Genomic DNA, 22,027 nt, shown 5'->3' with positions numbered 1-22,027 from the left:
AGTCACCTTTCATGAAAGGGTCACCTCCGACTGGTCTGTTTCAGTAGTTCTAATAATGTGGGGAGAAGAAAGACCCTGGCTCAGGGATAGAGTTTAGACCTCTGAAAGGATATTCTCCATCCGAATAGAGCTTTGCTGGGTGGAGACCTAACATCCCTTTCCTAGTTCTTAAATGCTTCCAAAGCAACTAAGAAACCCCAGTCAATCCCGAAGAAACCCACTGTTTACTTAAGGAAGCCTCCCACAAGTCACCGAGGAGATCTGGACAGTGACCTCCCTCCAGGTCCTAAGTGGCCGCCCCGAGAAGCCACACACCACTGCTGAACCTTTTATGGTCTCCATGCTGGCTCACAGCACCTCTTCTAGCAGGTGCTGGAAGGCTCTGGCAGGCTCCAGGTGCAGGCCCGAGACAAGGGCTGCTCTTCCGCACAGAAGACTGAAGTGTTCCGATTAACCATCAATTGCACATTGCGTTTGGTACCCTGTTCTAGGCTCAGACTCACTGGAAAGCATACAAAATGTATTAATGTGGCTGATGAGATCCTATTAAGAAAACAGTTAAAAAAAAGATGTCTTTCCAGGCTGGAGAGATGGCTCAGAGGTTAAGAGCACTGGCTGTTCTTTCAGAGGTCTTAGGTTTGATTCCCAGCAACCACATGGTGGCTCACAACCATCTGTAATGATCTGGTGCCCTCTTCTGGTGTGTAGGCATACATGCAGGCAGAACACTGTATACATAACAAATTTTTTTTTTTTTAAAGATATCTTTCCTTTAATACCATCAAAGCCCCCCTTTGCAGCCTGCCAAGCCCAGCCAGGAAATATGTCTTTCCTTTCCTTAGTGCAGGTGTGGTTCCCTTCACTACAGGCCATTTGCGAGCCTCGTGGTTGCTACTGACTTAATTTATGAATAAAGGTGGCAGGAAACCTTATCACAGAAGGGTGTCAGGCTCGAATCTATCAAAGCCTCAGCCAGGATATAGGATCAGAGAAGAGTCTACACAGGAGGGTGATTTAAAGTGGGCTGTGGTGTATCCACCGGAAGCACATGAAGTATGCAGCAGCAGCAGCTTCCGCCTCTTCCCCCAGCCTGGCTCAGAGAGGCCCGGTGCCTGGCTGGGTGGTGGCCAGACCAGAGTGGGGCTCCTCAGCGTGCCAGTGGGAGGGGCCGCTCTGCCCGCTCTGCCTGGCTGGTGGGCCTTTACTCAGCAGAATCGTCAGTAACGTGGCCAGGGCCATGAAAACAGAAGAATTAGGTCTGCTTGAGGGACAATGGTCCTTCAGGGAACTCCTAACATACACACATTCATATACACATTCATATTCTCTCTGTGTCTGTCTGTCTGTCTCTCTCATATACACACACACACAAACTTTTAAAATCCCAATTGTCAGCCGTGTGTGGTAGTGCACATCTTTAATCCTAGCACTTGGGAGGCAGAGAGGCAGGGGGATCTCTCTGAGTTTGAGGCCCGTTTGAGCCAGGTCTGCAGTGAGTTCCAGGACAGCCAGGACTGTTACACAGAGAAACCCTGTCTCAAAAAAAAAAAAAAGCAAAAACAAAACCAATTGTCGTTTCTCTGGGTTTATGTAAGACCCTTTATACCAAGAAATTCCAGAAAGTCGGTGCTTCTGGTACTGGTCCCGTCACATGAGTGCCACACTTGGCTGTTCCCAACAAGAGCCAGTGTGGTGAGCATAGCCCTGGGTTCCCACTGTCCTCGGGATGACAGCAGCTGCCGTGGCAGGGGTCCCCGGGCCCTCGCAAGTGTCCCTTGGTCACAGTACGTTTGGAGTTGTGAAGGGCAATGGAGAATGTCCACTTGCTTTCTTCTGACTAGAACCTTAACATGGTACCTGGTTGGGCTGTGGCAAGACCAGGAAGAAGAAGTGGCAGAGAGAATGAATGTGGCCAGCAGCTGAAGACCGTGGCCAGCATGGAAAGCTCTCGCCTGTTGGGGACCTGTGCTGTGGCTAGACCTAACAGGACGGTGTCCTAGAAGGTTCCATTTTCATGATAACTAAAGGAAGTCCTTATCCTGTCTCCTTTCCTGCTAACAGCCTCCCAGTCCACAGGACAAGAGGGTAAGAAGATGGTGGCATCTGCCGGCCACTGGCCACCACAGTGCATGGCTCAAACTTCCTGCTGGGAGGCAATAAAAGTGGAGAGGAAGTGGTGGTTAGTTCCCTGAACAACTACTCAGATGCCGCCTCAGGCTGGAGACAGAGTCCTAACCACCTCACTGTTGGCTGTCCTGATGGGACACCCAGGGTGACCCCCTCCTCCACTATACCCTCAGCTGTCTTAGTCACATCTTCTTGGCAGTTTTCCTGGGTTTAAACTCAGTTAGAGCGTGGGCCCCAGGAAAGTACCAACCGTGCCTTAACACTGCCCAAGGTACAGAAGATGCTAAAATCAAACGAAACACACAAGAAGTGTAAAGCCACAGCCCTGCGTCCTCATCGACACTGGCCGAGAGAAGACCAGCTGCAGAGTGGCGTCTTAGGAAATTTCCTTACGTCCGCCTGGAACTGAACACAGGCTGTCAAGTGTAAATTTCAATCAGACCGCTCAGGTGGGAGGAAAATGGTTTTCGGCCTTTCCCGTACTTGACTGTGGAAAGACGGGGCACTGTTGCCTGTGAGGAGCACTCCTGTGAGGAGCACCCCTGTGAGGAGCACTCACTCCTGTGAGGAGCACTCACCCCTGTGAGGAGCACTCCTGTGAGGAGCACCCCTGTGAGGAGCACTCACTCCTGTGAGGAGCACTCCTGTGAGGAGCACCCCTGTGAGGAGCACTCACTCCTGTGAGGAGCACCCCTGTGAGGAGCACTCACTCCTGTGAGGAGCACCCCTGTGAGGAGCACTCACTCCTGTGAGGAGCACCCCTGTGAGGAGCACTCACTCCTGTGAGGAGCACTCCTGTGAGGAGCACCCCTGTGAGGAGCTCCCCTGTGAGGAGCACCCCTGTGAGGAGCACCCCTGTGAGGAGCACCCCTGTGAGGAGCACCCCTGTGAGGAGCACCCCTGTGAGGAGCACTCCTGTGAGGAGCGAGCACTCCTGTGAGGAGTGAGCACTCCTGTGAGGAGCACCCCTGTGAGGAGCACCCCTGTGAGGAGCACCCCTGTGAGGAGCACTCCTGTGAGGAGCACCCCTGTGAGGAGCACCCCTGTGAGGAGCACTCCTGTGAGGAGCACCCCTGTGAGGAGCACTCACTCCTGTGAGGAGCACTCACTCCTGTGAGGAGCACTCACTCCTGTGAGGAGCACTCACTCCTGTGAGGAGCACCCCTGTGAGGAGCACTCACTCCTGTGAGGAGCACTCCTGTGAGGAGCACCCCTGTGAGGAGCACTCCTGCACCGAGTCTGAAGACAGCCACTCAGGCTCGGTGAGTATGGAGTGCAAGGCACAGGCGACCAGAGTGTGGCGCACAGCGGAGGAAGGGGCGGCTTGGTGGCAATCTGACAGCCTCTCCTTCGCCTCGTTGACACCCCCCTTCCGACCAGTCACATAGCGTCACACTGCCCTGTTGCTGGAGGGCTTCTCTCCAGGTTCCCCAAGCCCCGCAGTCCCACAACCCACGTATAAAATAATCACTCAGACGCTTATATCACTTATAAACTGTATGGCCGTGGCAGGCTTCCTGCTAACTGTTCTTTTATCTTAAATTAACCCATTTTTATAAATCTATACCTTGCCACGTGGCTGGTGGCTTACCAGAGTCTTTACATGCTGCTTGTCCTGGCGGTGGCTGCAGTGTCTCTCCCCACTTCTTCCTGTTTCCCCAATTCTCTCTCCTTGTCCCGCCTATACTTCCTGCCTGGTCACTGGCCATCAGTGTTTTATTTATATAGAGCGATATCCACGGCACTGCCCCACCAATGGCAGGTCAGGGAGCCAGGCCCAGCCTTCTCTTTGTGGATCACCCACTGCTTACACAGGGGCGATTTCCCCCGCCCAACAGTGAACACTGCAGGCCTGCCCTCTGGAACGTCTGTCTGTACAAGCTGAATCCCCACGTGACATCCCCTGCTCCTCAGATGGCCTCCGCACGGAACACCACAAACTGTCTAGAGACCTGTTTGCCGGAGTACATTTTCTAAGAGCAGGAATGAAAGTCGGCTACCTGTGGAGCATCACAGTGAGACAGAGCACTGACCACTTCCTCTTAGTCATAATCCAGAGATTGTGAAGCTACTGGGCACCCTAAAGTCTCCAGAGAAGGATGGACAAGGGGACGCCAGTGAGTACACACTCGGGGCTTGTCCTTGCATGGTTGCCCACGTTGTTGAGGGTCATGGTGTGTGTGTGTGTGTGTGTGTGTGTGGAGAGGGAGGGAGAAAGAGAGAGGGAGAGGGAGAGGGAGAGGGAGAGGGAGAGGGAGAGGGAGAGGGAGAGGGAGAGAGAGAGAGAGAGAGAGAGAGAGAGAGAGAGAGAGAGAGAGCGCGAGAGCGCATATGCCTGTGTGTGTGTAGCAGGTATCACTGAGTTTCATAGTCTTTCAGCACCTCTGGGCCAGAGACAGTCAAGAACTGGATCAGACCATGTAGGTTGCCATTTCCCAGACAAGGCACTCTTGTGCACTCAACATCTGCCTAGAAATGTCCCCATCATCGTACTCCAAATGTCACCACTTCCTGTTAGGACGACTTCTCTATTCTCCGCTGCCCTGTGGACCTCCCTTTTAGCCTTTTCTCACACTGTTATCTTCAGTTATTCAACTTCTATACCCCAAGTTACCAAGTGTAAGTCATTGCTCTCAGCCCTGGAGAGAGCGTAGTCTCTGGTGTGGGCCTCTGGGCTGCCTGAGTATATAAAGGTTTTATTCCTTCTGGAACCTTCCATATCTTACACACAAGCGACACATGCTCATAAATGTTTGTTAAGTGACTCAGTGTCCTAATGAGACATCATCATTGGGTTCCCATCATAAATAAACCTGCTGAGTATGTCATGGTTAACACTGAGTATCGGTGGTCAAAAGTTCATGGCATTTCAGACTCTGAAATAGCCATCAGCTGGAACACAGCAGACCATCTAATACCATCAAACAGCCATCCCCTGTCCAATGTCTCTGAAGAAACACAGAGGTGTGGTGGGGATCTACTGTGGCGTTTTCCCTCTGGACTTGAGACCTAAAGAAAGCTTCAGGCCTGGTCTATGCTGACTCAGCTCAGCTCACCACCACACAACAGCAGAAGCCCATCATTCTGGGTCCCTCAGCCCATGTGACCATCAAACACGAATCAAGTCAACCAAGGAAGTGACTGACCTCCCGAAACCCGTTCCATTCTGGGACACTGCTCGGAAGTTGTCCGAAGCCTGTGAGAGGTGTTCCCTTCAACAGCCAAATTCGGCAAGAGCTGTCAGTAACAATTAAAGAGCCAACCAAGACAGGACCGGGATTCCCACCCGCAATTTGAGTCCTGGGTCAGTGTCCTCCACACCGGAAGCTGCTCTGGCTTTTCTCTTCCAGGCCGCTGTACTTCCTTCCAGGCCTTCCCCAAATCCACATGCTGAGTGCCACATGGTCCTGCCACTCTAAATACTGCCCATTCTCCCGCCTGCAGGTCTGGGCTTCAGCTCTGCACATCCGGCTGCAGGTGTGGACGTCTGATAAGGAACACGAGACTACTGGCCGAACCTGAACTCTTGTGCCTCAACTTACCAACTCCACCTGCACAAACTCAAGTTCAACTCTTACGCCTGCTCAGCGCAGAAACCTTGGTGTCACTGACTCATCTCTTGGTCACTCATACATTAGTTCCAGGAACACCCGCTGACCTTATGTTAGCCTTGCTGATTGCCTGGAGTGCTCTTTCTCTGAATTACCTCCAGGTCAATTTTCTCTTCCTCTCCAAGGCATTAGTTAGCCTTATCTCCTCAGTGACTCCTACTTGATGACCCGTCCGACCTGGGCAGTTTCTCCTCACTACACCAGGGTACTCCTGGTTTTTTTCACAAGCCTAGGCTGTTTTACCCATTATAGCCATTAGCGTCCTACACAGTTTACTTACGTCGTTTATTTCCCGTCTCTGCCAGCTTGAATACCAATCCCACATGGGCAAGAACTGTCTGCCACTTCATTTGTGTCCCAGTGGCCTGAAACAGTATCTGATGTGTGATATAGGCTTAGTGAGTATTTGCTCGCTGAATGGATGAATGAAAAGTAGAATAGTAAGATTTCACTGCGCTGTGACACGAAGCCATCGTGGAAAGTTCTTGCCAAGTTCTTGAAATAGTTGGAGGAAGGCTTTTTCAGCCGATAACATGAACCCCGGAGGTGGGGAGTTTGGGCCAAAAGGAAGCCTGTGTCGGGGCCAAACCATTGGCTGGCCTCTTTCTTGTATGGAAGTCCTTTTCCCCGACTACAGGAAAGGGCTCTTTGTTGAGAGGCACAGAGAAAAAGGCAGTCAGTTAAATGGAATTGATTTTCAGTTATCTAGAGGCCAGTCTCACATTAACCACAAAACTCAGAAACTTTCTAGCTATGCCTGGCTGCTGCAGGAGGGCCAGGGCACTCTGAGAGGGGAGCGGTGGGGGGTGGGGGGAGCTGTGGGGGAAATGACGGGGCAGACAGACAGACGGTGCCATAAGAAGGGGCAGGGGAAGGGTCCCAAGGAATAGCAGGAGCTTGGGGTCAGAAAGACTTCCCAGGGGGCCAGGCAAGAGCAAATGACCACCTCTGCTCAGCAGCCTGAGGACAGTGCAATGCACAGAGGTGTGTGTGTGTGTGTGTGTGTGTGTGTGTGTGTGTGTGTGTGTGTGTGTGTGTGTGTGTGTGTGTACAGCAGAGGAAGATCACGTTTAGTGGTGTAGGGACCATCTATTTCACTCACGTCGGTGTTAAGAGCACCCCTGGGCCAGTTATCATTTACCTCTATGCTTTCCCTTTTATTATTATTATTTTTTCTCGAGTTATCTTGTATGTCAACAGCCAGGAGTCATTCAGCAGTCCCCAGGACTCTCTTTGGGTCAACACCTGTCCTTAGGTGGGGCCATTTTCGTGGGTCAGTCCCGGGTGGACATTACAAAGACTGACAAAGGCCACTGAGATTTGTCCTCCCACGGGCACAGGAATGACCTGTGTGCATCTCACGGGCAGTGCCTTTGGAATATTCTTCATTAAGCTCACCTGCCACCAGGCCCAGGCCTTGAGGAGGCTGTGTCTAGTCTGCCTTGGGAAGAAGAGACAGACAATGGCAGAATTTGAAAAGCAATTCAAAGGCAAAAGCTTTGAGTAAAAGTTATGAGGGAACCATTAGCCAACCAGTGGGAGGCCGCTGTATTTATTTTGCTCAACTGAGGACCCTGGAAATAACACAAACAGGGTGAAGGCTATAATCTGAAAATAAAGGAATACTCTTTAAGATGGATATATTCGGTTCTGTGAATCCTCACTACATCGGCTTCGGCTTTGTGTTCTGCTGTGGACCGGTGGGGATCTTAGCAGGGTACACTGGTACCTGTTCCCAGGCCGCAACTGTGGGTCTAGAGTTCTTCAGGAATCCTCTGGAGGATGTGCTGAGGAACCTGTGTCGGGGGGGTACCTGAGGAGCCCAGGCATTTGTAAGAGGGAAGGAGGCTGCTTTTGAGTTCTCTGTCCTCACTGTCGAGCTGCAAACTTCGTACAGCTGCGTTGCTTTTGAAAACTTTTGAGAGTTTATGGATTAAGGCAGGCCAGGGCCTGGTTTTGATGTTCAGTAATAGCTTCACAGGGGGTGGAGGGCCAGAGGTTACCAGTAAGGAAATGGGCTGTCAGCTGGTGGCTGGTGGGTTTTTGTGGAACGGTACTGTCTGCCTGTCAACTTGGTATATGATTAATAACAGGGGAAGGAGAGGAAAAGAGGAACTGGGTGATACTTTGGATGTTAATAATTAAAAACAATAATAAAAGGGCTTGTAAGTAATGCTTACTCCATCTCCCCAGAGGTATCCAGTAGGCTAGCTCTTTCTACTAACAGCACTCCCATGGTAGAGTAATTGGCAAGAAAATGCTCTCTAGTGTTAGGGGCAGGACGGGAGGACACGGCAACCAACACCGAATTCTCTGGACGACAATCAGAGCACAGTAAGACGCCCAGAGGAAGCTGCTGTTGTAATTATGAAAACTAATGGCTACTAATTAAGAGTTATCAGATGCCCTTGGAGTATGTGGAGAGGAGAAGGGGGATGGGGTCTCTCCACTGTCCATGCCTCCCTAGATCACTCCCAGCACGGACTTAGCAGCAGCAGCAGCAGCTCCCACTCCAAGCTGGAGAAATGCATCCCACAAACCAGTTTATTTCTTATTCCCTCCCAGTGATGGGGAATATTTCCTGTTCAGAGAGAGAACCTGATTATCAACTGCGGGCGGGTAACTGGGAGACCTTTACAAAGTATTTAATCAATATTTTACTCATCAGTCATAAAAGACGGCTCCTGTTTGGCAATTCAAGATAAGCGTGCATGGTACTGGAGAGATGGGTCAATGGTTAGAGCACTTCCTGCTGTTGCCTGAGTTTGGTTCTCCATACCCACATCAGACAACTCACAACTGCCTGGAACTCCAGTTCCAGGACACCCGATGCCCTCTTCTGACCTCTGAACACATGTGGTCCACATATGCACACCTAGGCACATGCACATACATATGAAAAGAAATAGTGCGTCACTCTAAAAGATACTTTTTTTTCCTCCTTAGTGCTAGAGATTGACCCCAGGGCTTCATGCACACTAAGCTTGGACTCTTGGGAACCACCCCACCCCCCCATCCCTCAAAGACACTTAAAAAGATCCAAAACCCCTTACATGATTGAGGGTGAGAACTTCCAGACAGTAAGTGAACTCGTGCCCACTAAGGTCTCCAGGTGCTGATGTTAAGTCATTCCCACGACACACCAGATGTCACCTCCCAACACCGAGTCACCGGGATTGGCCTGACAACAGAGCCCCTCTGCCCTCGGACTGAGTGTGTGGACACAGACAGGCACTGTTTCGTCTTTCTTTCCTCTGTTTGTTTTCCTCAGTGCTGGGGCCAGAACAAAGGGCCTCATACATACCACTGAGCTCTAGGGCCCTCCCTCGGTTTTCTTAGACAGGATCTGACCATGCAGCCTACACTGGCCTTGAACTTCCCATTCTCCTGCCTGAGTACTAGGATTACAAGTATGTGCAGTTTTTTTAATACTGGCTTTACATTCTCAATATGTGTATTTTTTTTTTTTTTTTTTTTTTTTTTTTGGTTTTTCGATACAGGGTTTCTCTGTGTAGCTTTGCGCCTTTCCCGGGACTCACTTGGTAGCCCAGGCTGGCCTCGAACTCACAGAGATCCACCTGGCTCTGCCTCCCGAGTGCTGGGATTAAAGGCGTGCGCCACCACCGCCCGGCTCAATATGTGTATTTTTAGGGTGTGTGTGTGTGTGTGTGTGTGTGTGTGTATACTGGTGCCTTTGGAGAGGCCAGAGAAGTTGAATTCTCCTTGGAGCTGGAGTCACGGTGTTTGTGAACCACCCAATACAGGTTCTGGTAACAGAACCTGGGTCCTCTCAAAGAGCAGCACGCGCTCTTAACTGCCGAGCCATCTCTGCAGGTCCAATCTGTGACATTCTTAATTGATTCAAGCATGAAACTAATAACAGAGATGCTATCTACTTAGCGAACTCAAGAGCCCCCATTGACGGCCGGAAGTCCTCAGGGCCTGGCTTTCACCAAGAAGGAAAGCTGGCATGTACTCACAATTCTCCTCTCTTTGGTGAGCTTTGGAGTGGCTCACCATGGTCACAGTACCTTCTTGGGAGAAGGAGGTAACCGTCTCAGGGGTAAAATTATGGCCAGGCTCTTTTGCTCCCCAAGTCCCTGACTTCATTTCTCTCCTCTTCCTTAGCAAGCTCATCTTTCTGACCTTGGATGAATAAACAGGGAGAAAAGTATCCATGGCGCCGGGACAGCCGCGCTCGGAGCTCCATCCCAATGCTGCTGTTGTATTGTGATCACCCTATGGAAGAAAAGCAGTGCCACCCATCCCAGACGGCAGTCACAGTGCACCTCATACCCACTCACTCATGCCCCCCGGACCCTGGTTCCAGAAGGTCAATCCTGGATAGAACTCGTGGCGTCTGACATGCCCTCCATGGCGCCGCTCACAATTGGGTTCATGGAGGAAGGCTGCGTGGCTTGCAATGGTGGTGTTTCCCATGCCTGCCCCTCCCTCTACACACGCTCACATTGATGAATACAAAGCCTGGGTGGCAGCTGCACACGCCCAGTCACCATCCACACTCAGATTCACCACAAAGGCGGTAGGTGTCACAGTTACCAAAGCCAAGCCTTCCTCGTCCTCTCACATTCTTTGACCCCCTTTTCACTTTTCCCAGTCTTCCCTCACTCTTGACTACTCTGTTCACCTTTAAGGAAGCAGAACCATACATACCAGGCCCTTCATGGCCCAGTCTATGTGAATGACACCCTCCACAGCAGACCTGCAGAGGCAGAGGCCAGCCCATAGTAGTCTGTCTGGTCAGAACGGTGGGACAGGTCGCTGAGGATGTCCTGCTAGGCTGAGATCACACGGACAGACAGAGAGCTGGAGGGAGTCGAGACTATGAGAGCCAACAGACAGAGAGAGGCGCGTGAGAAAAGACTGGAGGACAGCGGACAGACAGGCCCAGCAACCCTCATGGCAAATCTCAGTAGAACGGTCCCTGCCAACACAACCGAGCCAAGTCCTGAGCTCATTTCAATGGCTTCTGTCCCAAACCTGAATCACTGGGGATTCCATGGACTTCAATGTTCACTCTCTATGCATTTCCAAAAACAAACTGCTTGATGCTGTCATGGAAAACCTGGATCTTTGCATTCTATGGTTTCACTATGGATTACATCCAGGTCACAACCTAAGGAAGACAGCTGGCAAAAAGCAGGCCTGCTGGCTGGCTACCCAGCTTTTGTAACGAATCCCAGAGGAATCTGAACGCATGTGTGCCGCGGGCTTTGCCAAGTCCCGGCCTTGCTCTCCTCTAGTGCGGGCTAGTCTGGAGTTTCTGCAGCCACCTGCAGGCAGACTCAAGTGTGGACACTGCCTCCAGGAAGAGAGCCTAGGGAAGTGTGCGTGTGGGAGAGAGGAAGACATGATCTGCACTCCTCTGTTTCTGGGAACGGTGGTCTAAGAAAGATCTAAGGGTCCAATACCTCAGATCGGCTCTCCCCCTGCGCCCTACAACCTCATCCCAGGCAGGCAATCAAGGAACCAGAGCAGAAAATACAGGCCTTGAAGACAATAGGCTAATTCCAAAGGTTTGTAAAAGATGACCTATTCCTTAGAACACAGAAATCCTTAAGAAACATAAAAACATCCTAAAACTTGGCAAGAGAGCAGAAGCACGTTCATAGCCACCATGATTTTCTAAACACCAAACATCATGCTTGTCTTGCTAACATATTGTCCCGTTTAATTCTCAAACAGCTTTGAGCTGTGTGCTATGATTACACCTGTTTCCAAGTGAGCAGACCTGGAGCTCAGAGAAGTGGGCTAAACCGGCCAGTGTTTCACAGTCGTAAGGTAAATCCTAACTCTAGAGATGGCCCGCGGCGACTGCTGAGCTCCAGGTCTTCTGTGTGAAGGGAGGAATGATCAGCTTCCTGGTCCAGCCTGGAAACAAGTCCTGCATTTTCAGTTAGCTGGAGTTGTTGCTTTTAAAGCACCAGGTAGAAATTTCTACTGAGGTGGAATCTTCCACACGTAACTCTAAAGCCAAAACACCAGTATTTTAAAGGTATGCTTTGTTCTGAGAGAGGGTCTTGATATGTAGCCCAGGCTAGACTTGAGCTTATGAGCCATCCTTCTGCCTCCCTCTCCCAAGTCCTCAGATTACAGACATATGCCACCACATCCAGTTCACGGTTTATATCTCTACATAAGCCTGTGGACTATTTACTTTTTAAAATTAGGTATACCTAGGGAATATGCTTATGTCATGTCATAGTTTTATGTCCCGTCAGTCACTTCTTGAAGTGTCATTTTGCCACAGGGTAAGAAGAAATTCTAGCTGCGCGGTGGTGGCGCACGCCTTTAATCCCAGCACTCAGGAGGCAGAGCCAGGCGGATCTCTGTGAGTTCGAGGCCAGCCTGGGCTACAAAGCGAGTTCCAGGAAAGGCCCAAAGCTACACAGAGAAACCCTGTCTTGAAAAACCAAAAAAAAAAAAAAAAAAAGAAGAAGAGGAAGAAGGAAGAAGAAGAAGGAGAAGAAGGAGAAGAAGGAGAAGAAGGAGAAGAAGGAGGAGGAGGAAGAGGAGGAGGAGGAAGAAGGAAGAAGAAATTCTATCCCAGTACTAGCTTCCTTGATCTCCACTTGCTTCAATGTAGGCAGACCACAAGAGGGCGTAGTAGAGGACCGCCTCAGGGCAGCCATTCTCTGATGCTCCTACAGAGGCTGGTGGAGAGAATGACAGCTGGTATCTTCCACACTGATGTGGCTACTTTGGTAGCCAGATATTCCAGGACCAGGCCTGCCGCCTACACAGGGTTGACCTGCCTGGTGTGGACCTCCATCCTAGGAGGAGGAGCCCCTGAGTCCCTCTAGCAGACATGGGAACACGGGAAGAATAACTCATCCACAGCCATCTCCCTGTGGTGCACTGTTAGCCTGGCTTTGGACAAAGAAGCATGCCTTTTCTATATTTCCGAACATCACCTTAAGCCTGTGCCCCCTAGAGAGCAGAGTGCTAGACAGGAAGGCCCTCCGCCGCCGCCGCTTGCCAACTTAAAACCGTGAGTAACCTCAGAATTTCTGAAATGTGCCCGAGTCACGGGGGTGGACAGAAAATTCAGATTTCTTTAGAAAGCTCAGACTTTCGGAACTGCCACCTCTAGCAGGCTGGCCCATGAGGTGTACTACCTTCTTAACTCTTCCCAACCACTCTATGCAGGCAGGGAGAGGGGTCATAAAAATTCACTGGTGTGAATACACACTGAACTCTGCGAAAGATGTTTCTTCGCCAGTTGGGAGACGCAGCAGACAAGGGCATAAAAAGGTGTGTTGGGCTAACTCATCCTCAGGGATGGAGTTTACTGGAATGACCCTGGTTAAAAACCACCCGTGAAGCTGTATGTGACGGCCCATGCCTGTGATGCCAGCGCCTAGAAACTGAGGCAGGAGGATTGCCTATGTTCAAGGAAGTTTTTGAAACAGAAACATAAAAACAAAACAAGCTGCATGGGAATAGTTTTCAAGACCAAAAAAAGGTAAAGGATGCCTCTACTTTGTACCCCAAACTACAAGAGATGTGTTGGAGCCCAGATGTCTCACCCCAAGCTATAAATCCACTTTTTTTTCTTTCCTTTCCTTTCCTTTCCTTTCCTTTCCTTTCCTTTCCTTTCCTTTCCTTTCCTTTCCTTTCCTTTCCTTTCCTTTCCTTTCCTTTCCTTTCCTTTCCTCTCCCTTTCTCTCTCTCTCTCTCTCTCTCTCTCTCTCTCTCTCTCTCTCTCTCTCTCTCTCTCTTCCTTTTTTTTTCTTCCCAGAACACAGATATTTCTGCAAGCTTCTCAGGGGAAGAGCTCTCCCAAGGAAGGCACATCATGAGTCTCTCAGCATGGAAGGTCTATCGGACCTGGTTGGGATGTCAATCCTTCCTTTCTGGCTAACCAGGGCTCTTCAAGAGGATGAGTGAATCCTGGCCACAGGCTATGTGTTTAGATTGACTTTTTAAAACCCTTTGGGAATACTTCAGGAACGTTTTAAGACAGACACCTGAGGCACTATGTCCAAGGACAAGAAACTGAAAAGAGAAAGGATACAAGCCCTCTGCCTTTAATGTTTCTGGGAGTTGAAACAGGGAAGGACAGACTTCAGATTTCAGACGTGAGTCCAAAGGCAGAGAGCTCCTCAGAATTACACCCCAAGATTAAAACAAACAAACAAACAAACACTAAGGTGACCTCCCAGTGTGGTCTAGTCTCCCCACTTTGCACAGAGAGGTGGTACTCTGCCTCAACGTGGATCTCCCAGCTAGTAGCAAAGATGTTAGATAGAAACTTGGTCCAGCAGATTCCGAGTGTCTACATACATCTGCCTGGGCCATTCCTGGCCCAGCGGATCCTGTCAGGCAAGTAAGTGCCTGAAGACGGCCAGGTCTGGCTGGGGAAAAGATTCTGTCATCTCTCAGCCCATTACCCCAGCCTTAATCACAGCATGCAGTGCTCCCCCAGGATCTGAAGAACAGAAAATGTTATCTTATCAGCTGTTTGGAAAAGGACCTGTCATTTGATCTGTTTATTTGGAAGCAGCCTGGCTGAACTCAAGAGTTTGCTCTGAGGCTGAGTGGAGGTAGTTCCCATAGGGACGGCTGGTTCTCCACCTCTCCGGCTCCGGGGCTCAGCTGGTTTCCACTGCTGAAGGGCCCAGGGCTGAGGTAAACTTCTGCTCCCCCACACATACCATGGCTGAAATTCAGTACCCCTTTTAAAATGGGAGTGCTCCCCTGTTCCGTCTACATTTGGGGGATGCTTTCTAACTCAAATGCCCAAAGGCAGTCCCTCCAGCCTGGGCTAAGGGCTGCTGCCTTGGGTCAACCCTTTGGAGAAACCAGGGCCCACAGACCTTTTCTTATAGCCTTTCCTCCTGGATCACTGTCAAGAACTCAGGCTTTCCACCCATTTCCAACAAGCTCATTAGTGAGACATGCCCAGAAAAATGGACGTTAGCTTTGCATCTTCTGATCTGACTGCACAGAACATTCTGTCAGGCTCCAGGAGACAATTTAAGTGGAAACATCATTAAACCCGGAGCAGCTGATGCTAATCCCTTCCCGGCTGGAGTCTTCCAGGCCCAAAGCTGAACTCACCGGGGTGAGAGGACAACCTCTCTGCCTCTTAAGTAGACGCGGGAACCAAAGCAATGTCTTTCTGTGTTAACAGAGAGTTCTTGCTGCAGCTGAGACTAGTTCTGATCAAACCCCTCAGATTTGCCGCTCCCCAACCCCGCACAGTTTTAATTAAGTGAGGAAAGCGAAAAGTAGGTACAGTTACTCAAACAAAACCCAACAACTCAGATCTGGAGGAAACACGCAAGGAGAAGCGGCATGCAATGACAGATCGCAATCCTGGGGCTTACAGCTGAAAAGACTGACCCCAAGGTAAAGGGACTCTGGCCAGCCCTCTTCAGGGGAGGCTGGGAACACGCGCAGGGAGTCCCCAGCTCAGGCTCCTCCCCTCACCCCAGCACTCACCTGCGATTCCCTGCAGGAGCCCGCAGACGTTGAAAATGCTTTTCTTCATGATGCTTTGCACGCACATGGTGAAGACGGACACCAAGGCCACCACGCAGAGAATGAAGATCCCCAGGGCCAGGAAAATAGCAGTAGCCTGCCAGAAGCCGCTGGCGATGTCCCCGAAGCTCTTGGCGTAGGTCCCGCACAGTGTGTCCCGAGGGACTTGCTGCATGCCCGGGGTGCGCATGCAGAGGATGCCCAGGTAGTAGGGCTCCGAGTCGGTGCCCGCCGGCTCGGCGCCTCGGGTCTTGGCTTTCCCGATCAGCCAGTCCGCGCTCATGAAGGCGACGAGCTCGGCAAAGGCCACTACGATACTCAGGAGGGTCCAGAGCATGGAGCGGCAGGTGACAATGACATGACACATATTGATGATCACGGTGGGAAAGCGAGGCAGGAGTCCTTAGGGGTCAATCCAGACAGACAGCAGTGAGATGCGAGGGGGTCCGGGAAGGAAGTCGCAGCAAGGGTCGCCTAGTCCCGCGCGGTGCAAGGCGGCAGAAGGAGTGAGGTCCCGGTCCCGGTCTGGCAGCATTCATGCGGAGTGGGAAGTCCTAGCGGCCAGCGGCCTCACCTATGTCCAGAGAGGAGGAGGAGGGTGAGAGCGGCTGGCCAGGCCCCGCCCCACCCCGCCCCGCGCCACCCCCACCCGGGGACGCCCGCCCGCCCGCCCCGCCACCTTCCCGCCCACCTTCCCGCGCTCAGCTCTCAGCTCCCAGCCCAGGGCACTTTCTGGATGCCATTGTTCCTCGTTCTTTGTGGCCACACGGAGTGCCGGGCCATGGGGGACCGTATCTGGCTCCCATCAACCTTCTGCTGGGGCACTGGCAACCCGGGACACGGCCCCAGCAGCCAAACATCACAGACAGATGCAGGCAGGACTGGCAGCCCCTTGTAGAGTTTGTGAGGCAGTGGCCACGCTGTGCTATCACACAAGCCAAGTTCTCTAAAACATCGCCAGTTGTTCTTTTTTTTTTTTTCTATTTAATGGCAGAGAGTAACGACCTTCAACAACAACCTGGAAATCAGATTACCAGCCAAGCATTCGGTTCCTAGCTGAGTAAGAATGTAAAGGGAAATGATCCCAGGAGAAAGAACAGACAAGACACTGCTGCCGGAGCTTATTTCCCATCCATTCCTCACATTGTTTTGGAGAAGTTAATTTATGCTAGTTAAAAACTTTTCGAAAAGCCTTAAAGAGGTCATGACGTGAGAAAAGTCATTCAAAGTGGTGACTGATGACCATTAACTGGGCATCATTACAGCTGGGTCCACTTGTTGACAACATAAAGTTGTCCTTGAAGAATGCATCTCTTGAACTGGCCTGAGTTTCCATTCACCCCAGGTCTTAGACTCAACATGCTCATTGTTCCTGATATCACAGAGAGCTCATTCTTGCTCCTGAGGACACATGACTTCATTACCACAGGACTTTTGCCCCAGTGGCTCCACCTTCCTTCAGAGATTGAACCCTCGATCAGGGGTTGGCACTGCTGGCCTGCAGCCCCAGTTCTCTGTCCCCTCTCCAAGGTCAGGCAGGATCACACAGCTCCGATCTGACATCTGGGTGTACGGCCCTCTCTGAATGATTGCATCTCATTAACCGAGGTCATGTCAACGCCATGAGAACTACAAAGAGCCCCTTGAAACGCTGGGCTTGGGTGAGGCAGGCAATTGTGGGAGAGGGAGGGAAATGGGGAAATAACAAAGTCCACTGTCAAAGCTTAAAATGGCGGTTGGTTTGCCACACACCAGGACTCTGCTTGCTGGCTGACACTCCAGTGAGCCGAGACTGTACTCATCCCGTGAAACAGGAAGTATTTAAGTTGAGTCACAGTAGTTACATGGGATGTTATTCCTAACACACAGTCTGCATAACACTAAGGACATATGTGTGTAAACTGCCAGGCTATTATGCTGTGCTTGGCTAAGGGAGAAGTGGTGTGTTCCCATAAAAAAACTTTCGGAATCCCTCAGATCTGGGCTCTATACTGCCTGGCCGTGTGGATAAGTAACTTCCCAGTGTGTCTTCATCTCAAACTGTACTGGCTGGTCTTGTGTGTCAATTTGACACAAGCTAGAGTCATCAGAGGAAGGAGCCTCAGCTGAGGAAATACCTCCATGAGATCCAGCTGTAAGACATTTTCTCATTTAGTAATAATCAATGGGGGAGGGTCTGACCCATTGCGGGTGGTTCCTTCCATCCCTGGGCTGTGGTCATGGGTTCTATAAGAAAGCAGGCTGAGCAAGCCATGGGAAGCAAGCCAGGAAGCAGCTCCCCTCCATGGCCTCTGCATCAGCTCCTGCCTCCAGGAACCTGTCCTGTTTGAGTTCCTGTCCTGACTTCCTCAGTGATGAACAGCGATGCTGAAGTGTGAGCCAAATAAACCCTTTCCTCCCCAACTTGCCTTTTGGTCATGGTGTTTCGTCGCAGCAACAGAAACAGACCCCTGACTAAAACAACCACCTACATGGAAACTGCAAGGCTGCCTCTCCCTCATGAGACAGTTGTAAGAGGGGAACGGGAGCCCGTGAAAGCACCAACTCCACCCCCCAGCCCCACCCCCAGCAGCTCCCCACCACCACCACCACGCCACTAAGAGCTGACCCAGCAGAGGTGCTCTGTAGACCAGAAGTCATGATGATGGAGAGACTGAACGCAGGCCATTTGGAGATGATGGAGCTGTCGCTCGCTCCTGTCAAAGCCTGCCTGGTGATGATCTCACTTGGTGCTTCTGCCCTGTCTAAGCCAGACTTCCCAATTCAACTGGAGAGAGAAGATTCCCAGGAACCACAAACAGGTGTCGCCCCCAAGCACTTCTTACCAAATAAACACTGTAGACCTGAAAAGCCTTCGGGGAAACAAGAGGGTTTCACGGGAGATTGTTTATAATGAAAATGATCGTGCTGAATGAGAATTGGAAAAGGAGCCAGGAGGACTCCCTGGAGGCCCTGGGAGGCTGCACCTGCCCAGCCTGTTAAGTAGAGAGCCTTCTGGACAAACACACACACTGGCTGATTGGAAAACCAACTTGCTATTACTTCCAGCCCATTCTCGCCCTTGTCCCTCTTCTGTTGCAAATGGCTGTTCAGAATACATTTGTCCCCTTGCTGAACTGCAGGGCCCTGGCGTGAGCTCTCAGGCGGCTTGTACCTCAGTGGCAATGCCGAGGGTCAGCTGTGCTGCCCCACAAGTCAGGAGTGTGATGAGGCTGTGATCTCTGAAGAGAAAGGCTGTAAAACCTCAGGCCTGAAGGCTTAGGACAGCGGTCCTAAGGCAGGGCTATTTACGGATCCACATGCTTCAGCTTAGAAAATAAAGCACTTTCTCTATCTGTACCCAAAGACCACTTCCTCTCCCCCCAAACAAGGACCCATGCTCATAACAGGAGGGCTGAGATGAGGCCGCCATTCTTCTGTTTTGAACCATGAGGTAAGAGTGGGCTCCCAGCAAGTTCCCTAACTGCTGCCAACAGTGAACTGCCCTGATATTCTAGGCTGACTAACAAGGCAGCTTCACCAGCTCCAAGCAAGAGTCAGGATAGCTGGGCAAGGGACAATCTGGGAACGCAGCAGGGGACTTGAGTGGGTTGTGTTCTGTGAAATGTCCCCATTTGGCTAAGAGCACTGAAAGGCAGCCACCTGCTGAGACAGCCTCCCTGTCAAGGGGAAATAGATCTACAGCTATAGATCTTTGTTAACCACAGGGCCCAGGCTCACCTCTCCTCATCGGGGGCACTCTCTGCTGTTAACTGCCAGGTCTGTCCCCCACACTCCCTCATAAACCACCTGGGAAAAAAAGCCACTACATACATCTCCTGTCTAGGACACCCAACCTCACTGTCACAGGCACAATAATCGTGGGTCACCAGGACAACCTCTTACAGAAAATAATGTTACAAAATTGTCATGAAGATCCCCCCAACAAAAGTCTCTGGGGGGTGGGTGGGCACAAGAGGAGAATGACTCAGGAAGTGACAATAATCCATCATCCAAACAGAGAGCTGGGAGGAACTTACAGTCGCAGGGCGTTATATCCTGTATATAGTCTTCGCCAAGCTCTAACTGTACAAGAAAGATGTTCAGAGCTCGGGTGTGCACCTTAGAATATGAGGTCTCCATCTTTTCCAAGTTCTTATTGTCAGGAGAACAAAGTGCACACAAAACCAGATCCAGGTGGTGCCCGATGGCCCGCTTTCTTAGATTACCAGAACACATACCCTGAGACAAAGGTCACCTCCACCCAGAAGGCGGAAGGAAGCCGGGATGTCAATCAATGCTGCATTAGCCTCCACCCCTGGCTTGGCAGAAGAGGCGGCAGGAGAATGAGGTGAGGGCAGGGAACTCACCCACCCTGCATCTGCTCTTCAATTTTATGATGATAACGTCAAACACAGACATACATAGGCAAGAATAGGCAAGGAGCATCTGTGTACCCAACACCAAGATTCAACGTTTGCTGTTAACATCCCCCCTTATTGTTTTCCTGATCTAAAGTATATACACAAGAGTTGTTTTCTTTTTTTTTTTTTGAGCCATTTGCAAATGAGATCTCCTAATATTTCATCCCTAAATGCTTCAGCATGCACCTCCTAAAATAAGACTATTTCCCACCTAGCGACAAGACAACTAATCCACCCAAGAAAAAAGTCTCCTTATATCCAGTGCCTTGTCTATACTGCTCCATTTTTACAGTCCTTTTTCCTCTTAAAGCCACAACTCAATCAACGCTCATAAATCCCATTTGGCTAGTTTCTAGACAGGGACTCTTTCCTCCCTGACTCCTCACTCACTCCCACTTTCCCCCTGAAGACACTTGCGTTGTTACTGAGTACCCAACAACCTGGGTTTGACTCCTCCTTCGTATCCCGTAAACTTGTTTTCGATTGTCTGCTCCACAGAAATGGGACATTGGCTCTCAGGAATTCAGCTTGAGCACTTGCAGTGAGCATTTTTTGGAGGTGACGCCCTCTGATCCCCATTTTGCCTCTCTGGGAAGGCAGCACTAGCACCAGATCTCAGAACCAGAACAACGTTATGCCTATCCGTGTGCCACGTACACTCAGACATACACTTACGCGCGGTGCCCAGGGTTCTCTCTAGGCTGATAGGGAACCCGAATCTATAGAGATAGGAGGCCGGCTCCTCAGGTTTGAGGTGCCCTTGGTGGATCCTGTTGTCACAGTTCTAGGGCGGCACTCTGAAGGGAATACCACTTCTTAGAAATGAGTTTTGTCTCTCCTTGTAACACAATCATGTTTTATATATAACCTATAAAAATTCAATTTATTTTCAGGACCTGCAGACCTAAGAAGGGAGATAACCCCAAATGGCCTCTCCCTGGGGTATGAACTTGAATGGAGAAGACACAAGTCACATAGAGAAAAGCTTTCTTGCAACCTGGAAGGTCATAAATGAACAGCAGCCCGGGGGCCTCAGGCCATCCAGAGACTACTGGGAAGGGACAAACTTGTCCTCTGACACTGACATTCTGCCTACCACTCCTGCCCCTCAGCAAGCAATACCACACTGGGACCCTGTGACGGGGGTGGGGGGGTGTCCAGTGCTTTTCAAAGCGTCATACACAGGCCTGAGGCCAACTCAGCTCTGTCAAGGAAAAGCTGGGGTCTCAGACAGGCTGTTAGTATTTAGCCTCTGCAAGTCCCCACAGGCCCGGAATAGAAGAGTGCCCTGCTCCCCACAGCCACAGTGAGGAGAAATACGGTGTGGGCATCCGAATGATGACCAGCACACCATCCAACTCACGGTGCCAGCTATTACTCACCCAACCATGGGATCGGCACAATGCTGGGGTCACAGGGAGTCCTCAAAAAATTAGCTGGGGGTAGGGGAGGGGTTCTGGGTCTATTAGTAAGATGTGTTTCCTTTTGTTCTATGTCCTACTGAGATTCCAGGGTCCCTCGGGCTCCAGTTTCATGACCCAGCCCAAGGATAAGAGAAAGGACTCCCACAAGTGGCAAGTCAGTGGGCCAAAGAGAAGTGGTCCCAGGTCAGAGCTCCGGACAAGATGGCTGACCCAGTCTTAGCTGATGAACCTAATCAGGGCAGACTCCATAAGGATGTTCCCAACTCCAGCTTTGGTCTCTGAGGGACTGAAGATGTACGGGTCCCTGGCCAGGGTGGTCCTTCAGGAGTCTCACAGAAAAAGATATACCATGCAGGTTTCTAAGCACAAAGTCTAAGTAGTTCACATTGGAAATACCAAAGATGCTTTTCTGTAAGTGTAGAAGAATAAAGTACTAAATTAAAAATATAAGTATAAAAAATATAATCTGGGGGGCACATCTTACCAGGTGCCTCTGAGAAGATTGTATTGGTTTCTTGGTCTATCTTTGTATTTTTGTTATCTTGCCTAGACACAGGAAACCCACAAGGGCTTGGCAAATTGGCCTTCATCCCCAGGTCTTCTGCAAGCACGAGACAGTTGGATGAAGCCAACTGCATGTGATTTTGTTTTTGAAAGTGACTGAGACCCTCCAGTGCCACTTCCTGAAGGATGGCTCAGTCCCCATCTCCTAGAGGGGACAGGGGCCTAAGCTCCTGAGGCAAACTGCAGGAAGCCTGCATCTCTAACCAGCCTCCACCAGATCCTGTCAGTTTAGTGAAGGCAGTCAGGTGACCACCAAAAAGACCAGGGTGTGTGTGACCCAGTGTGATCAGGACACAGCCAGTGGCCAGCCACCTGTCCTCTGCCTGGCTCTCGGGCTAAGGGGAACAAGGGATTCTGTCGGCCGAGCAGCCCTTCTCCAGCGAATCCTGGG

At 50.8% G+C, this 22,027-nt stretch overlaps 1 protein-coding gene across 1 annotated transcript in view; it reads right to left on the bottom strand.

The window, feature by feature from the left end:
* The window catches only part of Lhfpl2 (LHFPL tetraspan subfamily member 2), a 159,672-nt gene that overhangs the window by 6,805 nt on the left and 130,840 nt on the right, over nt 1-22,027 (bottom strand). Inside the window, exon 3 of the mRNA XM_042261643.2 lies at nt 15,207-15,819. Within this exon, the coding sequence (XP_042117577.1) occupies nt 15,207-15,612 (406 nt within the window). The 5' untranslated portion in view covers nt 15,613-15,819. The remainder of the gene's footprint in view (nt 1-15,206; nt 15,820-22,027) is intronic.

The sequence above is a fragment of the Peromyscus maniculatus genome, chromosome 15 (assembly GCF_049852395.1).
Source record: "Peromyscus maniculatus bairdii isolate BWxNUB_F1_BW_parent chromosome 15, HU_Pman_BW_mat_3.1, whole genome shotgun sequence".
Classification (NCBI taxonomy): Eukaryota; Metazoa; Chordata; class Mammalia; order Rodentia; family Cricetidae; genus Peromyscus; species Peromyscus maniculatus.
The sequence above is the reverse complement of the archived record's forward strand: the minus strand, read 5'-3'. Positions and strand labels throughout refer to the sequence as shown.